The sequence below is a fragment of the Stegostoma tigrinum genome, chromosome 1, assembly GCF_030684315.1.
Source record: "Stegostoma tigrinum isolate sSteTig4 chromosome 1, sSteTig4.hap1, whole genome shotgun sequence".
NCBI classification, from domain to species: Eukaryota; Metazoa; Chordata; class Chondrichthyes; order Orectolobiformes; family Stegostomatidae; genus Stegostoma; species Stegostoma tigrinum.
In genome coordinates, this window is record NC_081354.1 from 37,965,994 (window position 1) to 37,984,308 (window position 18,315).

An 18,315-nucleotide genomic window follows, 5' to 3' on the forward strand; every position below is an offset into this window, starting at 1 on the left:
CTCTCTCTCTCTGTTCTCTCTCTCTCTCTCTCTCTCTCTCTCTGTTCTCTCTCTCTCTCTCTCTGTTCTCTCTCTGTCTCTCTCTGTTCTCTCTCTGTTCTCTCTCTCTCTCTCTCTGTTCTCTCTCTCTCTCTCTGTTCTCTCTCTCTCTCTCTGTTCTCTCTCTCTGTCTCTCTGTCTCTCTGTTCTCTCTCTCGCTCTCTCTCTCTCTCGTCTCTCTCTCTCTCTCTCTCTCTCTCTCTCTCTCTCTTTCTTCTCTCTCTCTCTCTCTGTTCTCTCTCTCTCTCTCGCTCTCTCTCTCTCTCTCTCTCTGTTCTCTCTCTCTCTCTCTCTCTGTTCTCTCTCTCTCTCTCTGTTCTCTCTCTCTCTCTCTGTTCTCTCTCTGTTCTCTCTCTCTCTCTCTCTCTGTTCTCTCTCTCTCTCTCTGTTCTCTCTCTCTCTGTTCTCTCTCTCTCTGTTCTCTCTCTCTCTCTCTCTCTCTCTGTTCTCTCTCTCTCTCTCTCTCTGTTCTCTCTCTCTCTCTCTCTCTGTTCTCTCTCTCTCTCTCTCTCTGTTCTCTCTCTCTGTTCTCTCTCTCTGTTCTCTCTCTCTCTCTCTCTCTCTCTCTCTCTGTTCTCTCTCTCTCTCTCTGTTCTCTCTCTCTCTCTCTCTCTCTTTTCTCTCTCTGTGCTCTCCTCCCAAAGTGCAGCCTCCAGGACACCTCAACACTTCTTGTCCATCTGCCTGTCTCCTTCACCTAACTTGCATGTTACCTGCCTCAGAATCCTATCAGATGTGACAGGTATGACCGCTCCTTGACCAAACTGCTGACTCGGCCCTACTTTTACCAAGTGTTTCTAAGTACTCTACAATCCCATCCTTAGACTCTAAAATATTACCAAAGAGAGGGCAGCATAGTGGCTCAATAGTTACTACTGCTTTATAGCATCAGGGACCCAGATTCAATTCCACCCTTGGGTGACTTTCTGTCTGTGTGGGGTTTTTACATTATCCCCATATCTACCTGGGTTTCCTCAGTGTTCTGGTTTCCTCCCCTCGTCCAAGAATGTGCAGGCTAGCTGGATTGGCCATATTAAATTGCCTGTAGTGTTCAGGGATGTATAGATTAGGTGGGTTATAGGACAATGGATCTGGGTGGTATGCTCTGAGGTTCGGTGTGGACTTAATGGTTCGACAGGCCTGTTTCCACACTCTAGGGATTCTATGAACTGAAGTCAAACTAACCAGACAATAGTTTCCCATCTTCTGCCTCCCTCCCTTCTTGAACAGGTATGTCACTTTAATCCTTTTGCAGTCCTTTGGGACCCTCTCTGAATCCAGTAATTCCTAAAAGATGGCCACCAATACCTCAACTATCTCCTTCAGAGTCCTGAGGTGTAGCCCATCCATTCTCGGGAATGAATCCACTTTTTAGATTTTTTTTTTTCAGCTTCCCCAGCACCACTTCCTTGGTGTTAGCCACTACACTCACCCCTGTCTTGAAATTCTGGTTTGTTGCTTGTGTCTTACATTGTAAAGACTAAAGCAAAGTAACTATTCAGTTCCTCTGTTTTTGTTCCTCCATCAGCACTTCTCCAGCCTTATAAGTAACTCCAGATGTTCCTTTCTCCTGTGGCAATAGATTTGAAGTACATTTCTTTTACACGTTCCAAATAGTTATTTGCCAAACTGAGTTCAAGTTGAAAGTTGTGCCCAGCCAGTCATTTTTTTTTAGATCATAGCATGCCACCTAATGATAGAGGAAAATCAGCATTGACCATCATTTGTATTGGTTTTGTTTTCTTTTGGCATATCTGTGTTGGCAACCTTGATGTTACATATGACCACAAGCTTGTTTTTTAGTTTGGTATGTTGAACATGTTGTTAGTGTATGCCTAATAAGCCAATACCATGTGTTCTGGAAGAAAACTATACATTTGTTTTTTCAGCCTGTAAAAATACTGCTGTTGGAAAAAGTAGGCAACTGGGGCATTTGTAACATTACCTAAATGGCCCTCTGGCAGTTTGCAACTTATTCTCGGAAAGAGGGGCATAAGGGAAGTTCTGTTTTAGGTTGAGAATTAAGACTGTTTTTTTTTAACCATGAGGTAGAGCAGTGGATGTTGCATATGTGGATTTAAGTAAGGCATTTGATAGGGTTCCCCATGATAGGCTCATGCAGAAAGTAAAGAGGCATGAGATGGGGAAATGTGGCAGATAAATTTAGGGATGGCTGACCCTTAGACTAAAGGGTGGTAGTGGACAGAAATATTCAGCATGGTGCTCAGTTACGAGTGGTGTACTGCAAGGATCAGTTCTGGTCCTCTTCTAATTGTGTTTTTGGGTCCCTTGTGTTTTGGGTCGTAAAATGACTTGGATGAAGGTGTGGAAGGGTGGATTAGTAAGTTTGCGGATGACCTGAAGGTGGATTGAGCTGTGGATAGTGCGGATGGCTGTTCTAGGTTACAAAAGAACATGATAGGATGCAGAGCTGGGCTGTGAAGTGGCAGATGGAATTTAACCCTGAAAAGTGAGGTGATTCATTTGCAAGGACAAACTTGAAAGCAGAATACAGGGTTAACAGAAAGATTCTTGACAGTGTTGGGGAGCAGAGGGATCTTGGGGCTCATGTCCATAGTTCCCTGAATGCTGCCACCCAGGTGGATCGAGTTCTTAGGAAGGCGTATGGTGTGTTAGCTTTAATAGAGGGATTCAGTTCAAGAGCCATGAAGTTATGCTCCAGCTATACGAAAGCCTGGTTTGGCCACATGTGGAATATTGTGTCCAGTTCTGGTCACTTCGTTACAGGGAAGATGTGGGAGCATTGGAAAAGGTGCAGAGGAGATTTACCAGGATGTTGCCTGGAATGAAAGAAAGGCCTTTCGAAGAAAGGTTGAGAGCGCTAGGGCTTTTCTCTTTAGAACGACAAAGGATGAGGAGTGACTTGATCAAGGTGTGCAAAATGATCAGAGGTATAGATAGTCGACAGCCGGAGACACTTTTCTCAGGGTGGAGGTAGCTATTACTAGGGGGCATAATTTTAAAGTGAGTGGTGGTAGATATAGGTTCTTTACTCGGTGGTAGGGATGTGGAATGCTTTGCCGGAGCAGGTAGTGGAGTCAGCCTCATGAGGAGCATTTAAGGGTCTATTAGATAGGCACGTGGATGGTAGTACAAGGTAGGGGTGGAGGTTAGATAGAGCTTTAGGTTAAAAGTTTGGCACAACATCATGGGCCGAAGGGACAGTACTGTCCCTATGTTCTAATTCATCTGCGTAATTGAAGCCTCTTTCCTGCACCCTCTTCAAGTCATTCCTAAAGTACAGTTCTTCACATAGAACTGAGCACACTAATCCAGCTGAGGATGAAGTATTTTATACAAATTCAAACTAACTTTAAATGTATCTACTCCAAGCTGTAAGTGTCTTTATCTTGAAGATGAAAGAAAAATAGGTAGACAAACTGTTGTATTTCAAGAGTGATCTCGCCAGTCGTGTCAATTGTAGCAAAGCACTGCAAGAAGAATAAAATGTATATTGCCCAAGAAAAGCAGCAAGGAAACACAGCTCTTTATTTGTGTTCTAAATTTAGTACCTGCATGCCTTGTGGCTGTTGTGCTAGGAAACATCTCAACTTTATAAATGCAGTGTCCCTTCACCACCACCACCACCCCCCCCCCCCCCCCCCCCCCAATCATTTCAATGGGAACCTTTTCAACGTTGGACTGATAGTAGCCCAACAACTTCCTTTTATTTCGTAGCCATGAATGATAGGTGCATTAGCAACTTTCTAATCGAGACAATCGGAGCCAACAAAAATGAATGTATTAATTTTCAGGCTTTACCTCAGATTATTGGAAGTTGCTTATTGAATTCATTTAATTCCTGTACTTGGCTTTTCTTTTTGGCTTATCTCCTTTTGAGGAGATGCACGTCAGCTGTGGAATTCTTCGATTTCATGATTTCCAGTTACATTTTTGCCTTTGCCTGTCTTTTGAGGGTTTGCATGACTCCTTAGCTAGCCTCTCTGTTCAACTTCTTTTTTTATTGTGGTCACTTGCAAGCTATTTTCTTTTCAGCAATTAGGTTTGCATTTGCATTGCAATCTTACATTTAAAGTGAGTGGCGGTAGATATAGGTTCTTTACTCGGTGGTAGGGATGTGAAATCTGTCTCATTTCCCCTTGGAGGTCAAAGTGCCTTTTAACTGTTGTCACTAATTTTTAAATTGGCAGTCTGTGCCTTCATGCTCCTGAATTAGTTTTGTTGGCTACTGTGCTCTAATCTTTCTTCTCTTGATCAACAGGAGTGCCGTTTAGCTAGTTTCCTTGGACTCCGTCAAGAGATCACAAAGCTCATGGCAGATATTGATCACGTCCCTGATACTACATTTGAAAAAGATGCCGTTCTCGAGGAGGAGAATCTATTTTTCCTCTCTGATGGAAATATTAAATCACTTGAGGTGCTTCGTCACCAGGTCAACTTTTTTTCCTAAGTATTGTCATGCACGTTTTATTTCTCCACACTGAGATTGTGGCCGAATTGTACACTATTCGCTTGTAATTTCTCATTATTCTCTTAATTGCAGTTAGAGGTGCAAAAGGAAGAATTGATGGCTTCACAAGAATCTCTGAAAAAACAAATTCAATCTCTATGGAATGCTTTACAAATCCCTTTAGAGGAGCAGAACTTGTGTACAGCAGGTTCTATAAATCAAGTCAATACAGTGGTTAGTATTGAATCTCTGCAGCTCGTTAATGTTAACCTGTGCGTGGATGTTACAGAGACTTGACTGTTAACAAATTGTAATTGAATGTAACTCCAAAGATGACCTTTTTACTAATCTACAAATGCAGAAGAACTCACTAAATATTCAAAATAACTGAGGGAAGAGTCTGGGCTGTCTTGATCTCAGTAATTGTGACGCTTATGGACCAGACTTTGAGCCAAGACCATGTAAATGGTCACTTTTTTATTCTTTTAATACTAATTTTTTAAAAATTAGAATATTGATGTCCTGAATATTCGGTTTCATAATGTTGGTTTATAATATCTTTCTACCCTCATTTCTTAGTTGCAGCAGGAGCTTGAGCAGCTTCAGCTAATGCAGGCTAAGAATCTCAAACAAACCATCACTGGCATCCGACAAGAACTAAACGCCTATTGGGACAAATGTTACTACAGCCAGGAACAGAGAGAAGAATTTGCTTTCCTATCAAATGGTATATTCGTTTTAATGTTCTTGATCGTGTATTGCTCAAACTTGTCATGTAAACTTAAAATTTGGCTGCGCTGAGTTTCCAACTTGATTGGAAAAGAGATTAATCATTTCAGTTGTCACAAGCAGACCCAAAATTCATCCATCACTTTTCTTTTTTAAAAGCATACTTCACGTGCAGCATATACTTCAAATGCACTTTTGTAACTAGAATACATTGCAGATCTAAGAGGGTGGTGGAGTGGTTGTTGCTGAGAGTGCCACATCGCAATGATGAAGTCGAAGATGAAGTTAGTTCTCTTCCCAAATCTTTCCAGTGTTAATGTTCAAAGTGATTCATGTGCAGAAAATTTCACGGAAGAATTGCTGAAAGTACATGATGAGGAGCTGGTAAAGATCACCCTCCATTACAAAAAACACCAAGAATTGTTTGCCAACATTGAAAAGTGGGAATGCTGGTGGAAAATGTTCCTAGAACTTGAGGTACTGTCATGTTGATTTTTATTAAAAATAAGGTATCATGTTGGGCTAACTCAATTTATTTGTGCTACTTTTAGTTATTTCTTAATCTTTTTGTACACTTTGTACCCTTGGATTTGCATGTTGTTACTGCTAACTATCAATGGCCTTGGCTTGCATAATTTAACATGTTTTGTGTTCCCTACTCAAGATCACCGATCCAATGAATCACCCTGTCTTAATAAATCAACTTGTTTAAGAAAAGTGTGTTAAATTATATTCTGAGATTCTTAACTTGTAACAATGTAAAGGGTAACTTGCTTTGGCCACAGATTGCCTGATCTAGGTTTATTGAACTACTTAAAAGTTCTTTTTGACTTGCTTATTTTTGGGATTGAAATTGTGCTGTTTAGTCAGCCAAATCTGACTGAATAGTATCCATTTAGCAGAAACAGCAGGCTAAAATGTACAGGCTTTCTAAATTTAGTGAATTGCAATATCTGCATAACTGATCCCAAAAGAACAGTGTTTTTTCTCTCCATGGCTGTTCAAGGTTTTGGTGGTTTTTAATATTTTGCTAGAAGCAAGTTTCTTACAAAATTGACTACACCTTTTGATAAAGTAACTATTGTCAGCATTTTTATACATGAGTTCTGTGTGTGTTTGGTGGGAGAGATCTTTTTAAGGTATTCTCGGTAATTTTCAAATTTTACTTGCAGTTACAATGCCCCCAGAATTTTTAAGACCATAAGACATAGGAGTGGAAGTAAGGCCATTCAGCCCATCGAGTCCACTCCGCCACTTAATCATGGCTGATCGGCATTTCAACTCCACTTCCCTGCACTCTCCGTGTAGCCCTTGATTCCTTGTGAGATCAAGAATTTATCAGTCTCTGCCTTGAAGACCTGTAATGTCCCAGCCTCCACTGCGCTCCATGCCAATGAATTCCACAGCCCGCCACACTCTGGCTGAAGAAATGTCTCCTCACTTCCATTTCAAATTTACCCCCTCTAATTCTAAGGCTGTGCCCACAGGTCCTAGTCTCCCACGTAATGGAAACAACTTCCCAGCGTCCACCCTTTCTAAGCCATACGTTATCTTGTAAGTTTCTATTAGATCTCCCCTCAACCTTCTAAACTCAAATGAATACAAACCCAGGATCCTCAGCATTCATCATATGTTAAACCTACCATTCCAGGGATCATCCTTGTGAATCTCCGCTGACACGCTCCAGGGCCAGTATGTCCTTCCTGAGGTGTGGGGCCCCAAAATTGGACACCGCATTCTAAATGGGACCTAACCAGAGCTTTAAAGTCTCAGAAGCACATCTCTGCTTTTATGTTACAACCCTCTTGAGATGACAACGTTACATTTGCTTTCTTAATCACCGGACTCTACCTTCAAGTTAACTTTTAAAATCCTGGACAAACACTCCCAGATCCCTTTGTACTTCTGCTTTTCAAATTTTCTCACCGTTTAGAAAATAGTCCATGCCTGTATTCTTTTTTTCCAAAGTGCAAGACCTTGCATTTGCTCATGTTGAATTTCATCAGCCATTTCCTGGACCACTCTCCTAAACTGTCTAAATATTTCTGCTGCATCCCTATCTTCGTATCATTGGCAAACTTCACCAGAATGCCCCTGGTCCCTTCATCCAGATCATTAATATATAAAGTGAACTGCTGCAGCCCCAACACTGAACCCTGTGGGACATGACTTGTCACTGTCGTCATTCTGCAAAAGACCCTTTTATTCCCAACTCTCTGCCTTCTGTCAGACAGCCAATCCTCAATCCAAGCCAGTAGCTCACCTCGAACACCATGGGTGCTCACCTGACTCAGCAGCCTCCTGTGAGGCACTGTATCAAAGGCCTTTTGGAAGTCTAGATAGAGAACATCCACTGGGTTTGCCTGGTCTAACCTACTTGTTACCTCTCCAAAGAACTCTAACAAGTTTGTCAGGCACGACCTCCCCTTACTAAGTCCGTGCTGACTTGTTCTAACTTGACCCTGCATTTCCAAGAATTTAGAAATTTCATCCTTAACAATGGATTCTAGAATTTTACCAACTATCAATGTTAGGCTAATCAGTCTGTAATTTTCCATCTTTTGCCTTGATCCTTTCTTAAACAAGGGGGTTACAACAGCAATTTTCCAATCATCTGGGACTTTCCCTGACTCCAGTGACTTTTGAAGGATCACGACGAAGGCCTCTGCTATTTCCTCAGCCACCTCCCTCAGAACTCTAGGATGTAGCCCATCGGGGCCAGGATATTTATCAATTTTTAGACCTTTTTTAGCTTTTCTAGCACTTTCTCTTTTGTAATGCATCCATACTCAACTCTGCCCCCTGACTCTCCTTAATTGTTGGGATACTACTCACGTCTTCCACTGTGAAGACAAAGTACTTAAGTTCTTCAGCTAGTTCCTTATCTCCCATCACGAGCCTTCCAGCATCAATTTGGAGCAGCCCAATGTCTACTTTTGCCCCTCGTTTGTTTCTTATGTATTGAAAGAAGCTTTTACTGTAATTTCTAATATTACTAGCTAGCCTACCCTCATATCTGATCCTCCTTCCTTATTTCTCTCTTTGTTATCCTCTGTTTTTGTAGCCTTCCCAGTACTCTTGGCCACTTTATAGGCAGTCTCTTTTTCTTTGATACACTTCCTGACTTCCTTTGTCAGCCATGGCTGTCTAATCCCACCCTGGATAATCTTTCTTTGGCACGAACCTCTGCACTGTGTCCTCAATTACACCCTGAAACTCCTGCCATTGTTGCTCTACTGTCTTCCATGCCAGGCTCTGCTTCCAGTTGATTTTTGCCAATTCCTCTCTCATGCCCCTGTAATTACCTTTTATTTAACTGTAACACATCCGACTTTGCTCTTTCAAACTTTAGACTGAACTCTACCATATTATGATTGCTGCCTCCTAAGTGTTCCCTTACTTTAAGATCTTTTATAAAGTCAGGCTCATTACATAGCACTAAACCCAGAATAGCCTGCTCCCTTTTGACTCCATCACAAGCTGCTCCAAAAAGCCATCCTGTAAACATTCCATGAGTTCCCTTTCTTTGGATCCACCGGCAACATTATTCACGCAGTCCACTTGCATATTGAAGTCCCCCATGATCACCGTGATCTTGCCATTCTGACATGCCCTGTCTATTTCCTGGTGCATCTTGTGCCCCGGTCCTGATCACTGTTAGGAGGTCTGTACGCACTCCCGTCATGGTTTTTTGCCTTTGTGGTTCCTCAACTCCACGCACACAGACTCCACATTCTCTGACTTTGTCATTTGGTACTGTAGATTTGATTTCATCCTTGACTAACAAGGCAACCCCGCCCCCTCTGCCCACCTCCCCTGTCTTTTCGATAAGATGTGAATCCTTGTAAATCCTTTTTTTGTGGTAAACACCACCATTTTCAGCTGAAACTTGGAATTTTCTACTCCATGAATGTTCAGGGATACTTCAGTACTTTTGCTTGATATGCAAACAAGTTTTAATAGCAGCTGAGGAGAGGGGAGAATGCCCCCCCCAACCCCTAAATGGAGGTTTGTTTGAGTGGAAGCTCCCCTTGTATTTAACTTGAATAGCAAATCATCTAGTAACTAATGTTTTGTCTCTAAAGGTACAACTACCAAATATAAACTGATACAATCACTCAATGCATTATGACCTAAAGGCTGAAATAAAATTTAATGTAACAATGTCTTGTATAGAAGAAGGCATCTGATCCGAGCAGATATGTTAATAGAGGTGGAACTCTACTGAAAGAAGAGAGAGAACGTTGTCAGCTTCAGAAGAAAATACCAAAGGCAAGCATCCTTTTATGTACAATGGAGAATTTTTTCCACTTTTATAAAAGATTATTTGAGCTCTTGTATATTTTCACATGACCACTTGTTCACAGATCACTGTCCTTTGTTTACAGTTTCTTGCTTACTTAGTAGAAAATTGTTATCCATTCGCATTGTTTGTTTCTTCCTCTTCAGCTAGAAGAAGAAATGAAATTATACATAAAGAAATGGGAAACTGAGCAAGGCTGTCCCTTTCTGGTTAATGGGCAGAAATTCACAACATACGTTGCTAATCAATGGGAGGAACATAGACTCAAGAAAGAAAAAGAGAAACAAGAGAAAGTATGTAATCCAATGTTCAGTGCTAACTTAGCTTGACAAATTGTAAACCTCCTACCTTTCTCTTCTGTTCCGTACCCTCTGCTCAAAAAAAACAATTTACTATCCACTACAGCTTTTGTAATTACATTGGCTGGCACTCATGTAGTATAAGCAACAATGACTTTCTCAGATCAGAGAGGATGTAACCATCTTGACATTCAATGGAATTACCTTCTCTGAATACTCCACTCAATATGCTGGAGGTTACCATTGACTAATAATGGAACTAGACAGCTGTATAAACATTGTGGATGCAAAAACAAGTAAAAAATCTAGGAATTTTACACTGTCTTGTCTCCCACTCCTCTTTCCCCATCCAACACAAAATTACTACCTTTCAATGTGCAATTGTTTCATTTAAGAAACAGTGGCAGTAGTATATACCTATCTGCAAGCTGTAATGTAGCAACGTACCAAGGCACCTTTCTTACAAGATCTTCTAAATTATGATCTCTATCACTTAGAATGACACTGACAACAGATGCTTGGGAACACCACCCCCACGTTCCCCCTCCAAAACACCATCCTGTTGTGGAAATATATCATTGTTTTCCATCATTGTCATTGTTTAAAATCATGGCACTCCCTAATAGCAGGGGACCACAGTGGCTCAAGAAGTCAGCTCACCACAATCTTCACATCCATTTTGGGATGGATAGTAAATGCTGGCCTAATCAGCAATATCCACATCCTAGCAGTAAACTTAAAAACAAAATTGCTATGTTGGCTGAAATTTGCTCAAGTTAGAATTTTATATGCCGTGTTAGTGTTTCCAGGTTAAGAGATATTAGCATTTTTTTAAAGCTTGTGTATAGTGTCAGTGATTGGAAGACTGGTCTCTTTTTCCAGTGCATAAAGAAGGAAGATGGGACTGGCTATAAAACTCCTTTAAAAAGAACACTGACTGCAACTTGTACACCACAAAGTAAAATCCGAAAGGTAAGTCATAACAGACTTTACATTAAATTCTCACATTTTGGGAATTCATTATAGTGGACACTTCTTTTAAAAAATTCTTTAAAATGAACAGTGCCACAAACCTCCCAACCCCAGCAATTGCCCAGCTGTTAGACCTGCAATAACTGAGTCACTGTCCTGTATTTTGATCACTGGGGAGTGGGGGAAGCCTCCAGCAATTTTGACTAAACTTTATATTAGTAAAGTAAGCTGAAGCAGTTCATTTTTTTTTAAATGAATGTTAGTGTTGACCATGCTTATGTGAGTTTTGGAGAACTAAATGATGGGTCTGCATATGCTTAGGACAGTGTTCTGACCTATCCAGCTCTTGTAGATAGAAATGATAGCACACTCCTCAATAATTAAAAGCATGAGAAAGTAAATTCAGACCATATCCAATTTATTAGTATGACTCAGTTTTAATTTATTTTGCTGAGGATTGGCTTTCTGTTGTGAATCAGTGTTTGTTACAAGCTGGACATGTTTTGCTGCCAGCAGAGCAACAGATTCTGTTGACCTGCATAAGTAGCATTTCTTGTGAAGTTACAGTAGCAGAGCAAGTTTGAAGTATATTTTCTGGCTGTTATATTCTTTTCAATCTCCTTTTGGGGGAAGGGGTGGGGAAAGATCATCTGTTTCTTATCTTTTATAACACTTGATCTTGAGTGATACCTTTCTCCTGAAAAGTAAATCTAAGACTAGTCTAGCAGTTGGCATGCACTACTTTAGAATTTAGCAATTTTGTGTGTGTGTTTCTCCAAGTTGTTTAATTCCCACTCCAGAATGTAGGGAGCTGTACTCTTATTGCAGCTTTATTCTTGTACTGAGGTTTTTCCACTGTGTAGGGGATCTGACAGGACAGATGGGTATAAGGATTCTTCTATGCCTTTTTTAGAGAGGCACAGGCCAGGACACCAGGGAAAACCTTTTATCTTTCAACATAAGTGATAGTGGTCACAAAATACTCTTTACAAGAGCTTGCAATATGAGAATTGGCAATAGAATTTCCTAGGTTAAAACAATACCTAAGTACTTCACTTGCTTAAATCGTTTGGAATATTCTGTAGTGAAAAGTGCTACATAAAAGCAGATCTTTTCTATTCCTTCATTTGCTTGCCTAATCAGATGATAAATAGGGTGGCATGATTTATTCCACCCAGGATATTATTAACCTTGTGAATTTGCTTGGAAGACGAAAGATGTGTCCTATGTTGCTTCTAAAATGACTGAAAAGTTGTTACTTTCTCTCATAGTTAAATGGGACCTTAAATTTTACACCAGTGAACAGTGGTGGAAGCCTATGTAATCAAGTGAGAAAACCAGTATTTACAGCTCGGAGGATTAGACGTGTCGTAACAAATACGGTAATGCATGCCTAGTTTGAAAGCTAGCTTGCACACAGGTTCTTTAACTCTTTCTATCCAAGGAAACGTTAATGCAGTTCATTGGTGTTATCTCACTGTTAATTTTTGTCTCTACGCACAATAACAATCCAGCTGAGTAAAATTTATGCAGCTTTTCCTTACCATAATATTGAACCAGATCTCTCTCTTGTGGAGCTCGTAACCATGTACTGCACAGTATTTCATCCATGCAGTCAGGTTTCAGGCATTTGAAATAATCTGTTGCAATTAAATGCATCTTCAGTGAAATTTATAAACCAATTCTGAATACTTCTAAACGAGCAAGTAAGAGCTGGAAATTCTTAGCAGTTCTGGTAGCATCTATGGAGGGATAGAAACCAGAACTAATATTTGTGGTTTGACCTCCGATGAAAACACTCAAATTGGAATGAGGCAATGACATGTTCCTTTTTAAAGTGATGAATATTTTGAAATTCCACTCTTTCAGAAGTTGAATCTACACAGTTATTGAAGCGATAAATACACTTTTTGACACCAGAGGAAATTAAGGGAAATGGGAAAGTAAGTGGCTATAATTAGCTAACAACATTGATGGTTTTTAGTCACTTTTACAAATTAAAGCAAATGAGGGTAGAATTTCACAGCTTGATTCCTAGTAATGAAATGTTTAATATGGTTTTGCTGATCTAAATATGTAAATCCAGTATTGATTTTTCTTCATCTGTATCCATTTCAAACTTGGATTCAGTATTAATGGGCAGCAAACAAACTTTAGTGGGAAGCGATATCTAAAATCTAGCTGTGAAATGCTCTTTGCTCAACATTGCCCCTCTTTCCAAACATGTCTGTTGGTTTTCTTAGAAAACCAAAACATTGTGTGTAAAGGAATGTGAGAAGGGAGCAGGTCTACCTTCCTACTCCATACTTCATTAAGACCTGAATCATTGAGATTTCCATTTGAGGTGTGCATGAATCTTTCCAGGATTTGTTTACATCCACAGTCATGTGGTACAGGAATTTCTGAATTTAAATAATTTTTTAAAATATTTTTAAAGTCCTGACATTTAGCAAAATGGATTGCAGATAACTGACTTCAACCAGTTTCTCTTCAGTTGGAATTGAACCCTCGGTAATCCTTTGTAACAACAATATGGAAAATACACAGCACAGCCTTTCAGCACATCCTCTCTGCTAGCTGTAAACAAACAGTCAAGCTTCATCATCTTCAGTGCCTGTTCAGTGACCACCCAAATGCAACATTTGAAGCGCATAGTATTCTGCTTCCCTCAGCCTTTTTTTATTTCAAATGGCCACTTTCCTGATTGTGAAAATATTTCTTCAAATCCACCAATTTAATTCCTTTGGCAACTACTTTGGTCATTACCAGATGCATATGTTCATTCTAAGAAATATAGTTCTTCCCTAGCCACACTGGCCATTTGCCCTTTTGAGACACCTCTTTCCCCCAAAAAAACCTCTCCAATCTTGTATCTAAAATATGCCATTGAAGGCAACATCTATGAATGTATTAAAACAAAGGATCATATGTCCTGAAATGCACTGGCCAACCTTCCATGCAGTACAATAGCTGTCATTTAATGTTTTGTGCTTCAACTAATATCATCTTGGCCACTATCCTCATCTGTCTTGCTCTGGCACCATCAGGAATCTGAATGTAATCTAAAATGGTTCCTGCACTTCACAGCATAATATTTTTATTGTATATTCCATCAGAGGTGGAAATAGAAGTAACCATTCAATCCATTGAGTCTGAGTCTGATCTGCCATTCAGTGAGATCAAAGACCCAACTCTTCAAATCGACTTTCTTGAAATTCCCTGTAATCCTGATTTTTCTCTTTTTTTTTAAACTTGATTCGTTTCCCTTCCTTATTTGACCTCATCAATGCATCCAATACTTCTGGATTGAGTTCCATTTGCCACTTTCTACCCACTTGACCTGGATATTTTTAATGACTTAAATTCAAGAAAATTTAAGTTGGGACCAGATTTACAGTACCATTGTACAAAGGTACATGTTGCAGACAGTCATATAACCAGACAACTTTTTGTAATTTCTAAATCTGGGGTATTATTTAGAGGGAAGATGGCAATGAGAAAATAATTTCTTAAATGATAGCTGTTTAATCAAGGTTGTACGAAATTGTTCCTTGTACGAGGCTACCTGCTATATAGAAGGTCAACTTAGTTACAGGTTGTTGGAGAACCATTTCGAAATATAGCTGGGTGGATGCCATCAGTTGGGGATGGATTTGAGAAATTCTATAGACATTGGCATGGATTTTCTTGAGTGGAAAAACTGCCTTAATCTATGGATTGGAATCTTGGTTAAAGCAAAGCAGATCATTCTAAGTCTAGGTGATTACCCTTGGGCAAGTTCCAATGAACTATGCACAAAATCGTTAAGACGAAAAGGTAATTGAATGCAAGTTCATTTGGGACTTGACTTGTACTCCTTTTTTATTTTGTCATGTCAGTCAGTAAGCAGTGCATGGTCAATTGACTATTCCCAAGTGAGGCAAATAGTTGGTGAATTCATGACCTTGGAAAAGAGGTATTGTAAGGTTGACTGCAACTACTAAAGTAGTATAAACTGAACGCACTAAGTTGTCTTTTATCTTCCAACAATTCAAGCTGTAGGTGAAGTTGGGGGATTGCAGGGCATCTTGGTCATGTGGAATGCATGTCTTACTGCTTGCTGGTGACTTTAACTACCAAAAGCACTGGAAGTATCACCTGTGTAGAGACTTGAGCTCCAGCCAGAGTCACTGTAGCATATCCATGAGGCTGATTGCACATTCAAGCTTAAGATGTGAACGCTTCCTGGAGTGTGCAGGCAGTAAAGGAATGGGAGATCAATATGAAGTGAGTGTAGGTGTCCTAAAGTCCTGTTTATTAACCCGCTTTCCATTTTGGTTCCTGGTAAGGGCATTAAAGAATGCTGTTGGAGAGAAGTATGTGGTGCCACAGGTGACAGGAGAATAAAGAGGGAAGGGCGCTAATAGCCAGTTGTTTTGTTCAGAGGTGTTTCTTTGATCACAGACATGACTTTAGGATGGTATGTTGGTTCCTGGTGCTAAGATAGTGTCTGGGGTGTTAAATGAATACTTTGCATCTGTCTTCTCACAAGGCAAATGCTGCCTGCCATGATGGCAAAAAAACTCACCTAAAGGGCTTAAAATTGATAAGGTGGTGATGTTGACTAAGCTAATGGCATTTCAAGTTGGTAAGGCACCAGGACTAGAGACACATCCAAGGATATTGAAAGAGACAAATAGAAATTGTGAAGGCTCTGGCAACAGTCTCTTTTCCTGGAATCATAATAGTACCGGAGCATTGTAAAGTTGCCAGCATTACAGGGAAGTTACTATTCAAAATAGCTTATGTTCACATGGGAAATTTTGCTTTTCCCTCAACAAATCAATGCTGTCATTGATTCAACCCACAATGTCCAATTTGCAGTCCCTTTTAAAGAAGGAACGGAAGATTAAAGGTATGGCCGACCTGCTGTAGACTGGCTTCCGAGAGGCATTTGGTATAAATGTCACAGAACTGTCTTGAAAATTAAAGGTCACGCAATAAATAAAATAGTAGCAATGTGGATGTAAAATTGGCAGAGGGGTTGGGAAGCAGACTAGTGGATATTTTTGAGCTGGTAATCATTGCCACTAGGAAACATCAATGGGGTAATGAACACTGGAAGTATTTTACAGAGCACCAAACTACATAGTGGTAGTGTGTGTGTGGTGTGCAGAGGGCAGTGTCAAACTTGAAAAGGACTTTAACACTTAAGTGGTAGATACCAGATGAAGTTCAATACAGAGAAGTATGAAGTGATAGGTTTTGGTGCAAAGAATGTACCAACACACTGTAACATTAAAGGGTGTGCCAAAACCAAATGAAATGGGGATATGTAGACAAATCGCTAAAAGTGACTGGACAGATAGAGAGAACTGTTAAACTTTTTTTGTTTTTTTGTGTTTTTTTTTCCTTTAAAAGGAGCCAAGAAGTCAGCTGGACTAGGTATTATAGTTCTGGGCTCCACGCTGTAGGAAGGTTGTGAATGCATTGGGAAGAATGCAGAAGAAAATTATAAGAATGGTTCCAAGGATAGCATTCTTAGCTGTGAGTGACTTTGGAGTGGAGAAGGCTGAGATTTTGAAATAGCTGTAAAAATTGAAGGATCTGGGTAGAACAGATCAAATTTTCAAACTAGAGACCACAGTCTCTGAGATGAGGAGAGGTTTCATTTGATTTTTGGTGAGTCTTCGCAATTCTCCAGCCCGGCTGTGGAAACTCAATCATTAAGCATTGACAAGACAAATCCAATAGATTTCTAGAGGCGAATGATATGAAGGGATACAGGAATAGCCAATACAGTGGCACTGAGGTAGATTAGCCATGATCTAATTGAATGATGGGCAGGTTGAACAGCCTGCTCCTGGCCTCTGGAGAAGACTTTGTGATGCTCAGTGATTTTTCTTTGTACCATATGCTTAAATCTACCATCCTTTTATCTAGAATTAGAAACTGAGAATTATCACAAGTGCCTATGTAACTAAATCAGGTAGGAGTTGGTGCTTCCAGGGAATATTTGTGTTAGGGAGGAGCTATACTTGAACTCATTTCTTTCTTACCCTGATCTTCTAGGCAATGTGTGATTGTACCTTTGCCTTGAACGCATGTTTTTCAACTTCACAAATATTTGCCATAGAACCAAAAATGTGTTACTTAGAAAAATTAATTCTGCTTGCGAATGGAATGAGTATCAATCTGGATTACCTTGAGTGGATGTTGAAATGTCACTGCTATGTGTGTTTAATATTGTAATTTAATCTGTTTACTAGTGTATTTTTTCCCACTGTAAATCAAAGCAGTTCACTTCCAGAAAATAAGGAACAACTCCACTTTCTTCAGTCTCCATCTGATTTTGAGAACTTCATTTTGATTTTTCTGTTTCAGAGTACAAATGTGAGCAAGTTACCAGATCTGCTGCAAAAACCACCTCTGCAAAACAAAGAAATAGCAAATACATCATCGTTTACTACCACAAATCAGCAGCCCAATGCATTTAACTGTCTTGTTGCAAGCTACTCGGAATTTTCAGTAAGGCATCTACTTTTTTTTAAAACCTTCTCTACACTTACTCATGACTTAAAAGCATTTAGATACCTTTTTATAATCAATTTGTTCAGATATCATTACATATCTCTGGGGAAGGTAGGATTTGATCCTGGACCTCTGTGCTCAAAGGCACAAACACTATCACAGTACTGCTCAGCAAGCATTTTAAATTTTCTGAAGATTTGTCTTTTATAGCATCATGGATGATTAGTGCCTTTTTATTTACAGTTGTGTACTAACTGATACCCACTGTCTCTCTTGGTTTAATGATTTCTATGTTCCAGCTTCTAGTTTCTGATAACTTATTTTAAAAAAAAATATCCAGAGGCATTGTGCATGCTTTCCCATTTTGTGGGAAAATTGTAAAGCAAGATTAGTCAGTCATTTTAGGGCAGACCCCCATAAGTTTGATTTTGAAGAGGTAGAGAGTCAGTCAGTCAGATGGCCAATTCCATATTTTGGGCTTAAACAGCTGAAGGCCCGTGCAGTTGTAAAGCAAGCACAATTGGATCAAAAACAAAGTTGCAGGAAAAGCTCAGCAGGTCTGGCAGCATCTGAAGAAACATTAACTTTTTTTCCCAGGTCCATTGACTCTTGCTCAGAACTGACAGTGGCTGGGAAAACATCCGTTTATTTGAAGAGAAAAGGGAGGGGGCTGGGGTAGGGAGTAGGTGATAGGAGAGAGGAGCAGTTGGACAGACAGAATTGATAACGATCAGGCTAGAGGGTGAATATTTAATGTCAGTCACTAATAGTCAACAATAGGTATTGTGTAATGGTAGCCTATCTGGTTACAAGGCCTGGTGTGTGGAATAGGGGGCTGGAACAGTGTGGGGGTGGTGTTGGTGGGGTGTTGGTGTTTAGGCCCTAAACGTATTGAGTCCGGAGGGCTGCAGGGTCCCTGTGCAGAAAATAAATTGGTGTTCTTCCAGCTTACATTTGAACTTCGCTGGAACACTGCAGCAGGCCAGGGAGCAGGGTGTTGCCTGCCACTGTAATGCACCAGGTATTTAAGG

General features: G+C 40.1%; 1 protein-coding gene across 3 annotated transcripts in view; it reads left to right on the top strand.

The window, feature by feature from the left end:
* LOC125450836 (protein regulator of cytokinesis 1-like) overlaps positions 1-18,315 on the top strand; it is a 190,390-nt gene that overhangs the window by 120,575 nt on the left and 51,500 nt on the right. For 2 of the 3 annotated variants that reach the window (XM_059644767.1, XM_048527150.2), the window contains exons 5-13: positions 4,283-4,453; positions 4,565-4,705; positions 5,051-5,198; positions 5,541-5,677; positions 9,377-9,472; positions 9,650-9,796; positions 10,685-10,774; positions 12,046-12,156; positions 17,138-17,281. In XM_059644767.1, coding sequence (XP_059500750.1) covers positions 4,283-4,453; positions 4,565-4,705; positions 5,051-5,198; positions 5,541-5,677; positions 9,377-9,472; positions 9,650-9,796; positions 10,685-10,774; positions 12,046-12,156; positions 17,138-17,281 — 1,185 coding nt within the window. The remainder of the gene's footprint in view (positions 1-4,282; positions 4,454-4,564; positions 4,706-5,050; positions 5,199-5,540; positions 5,678-9,376; positions 9,473-9,649; positions 9,797-10,684; positions 10,775-12,045; positions 12,157-17,137; positions 17,282-18,315) is intronic. The other variant, XM_059644769.1, reaches the window with a different exon arrangement.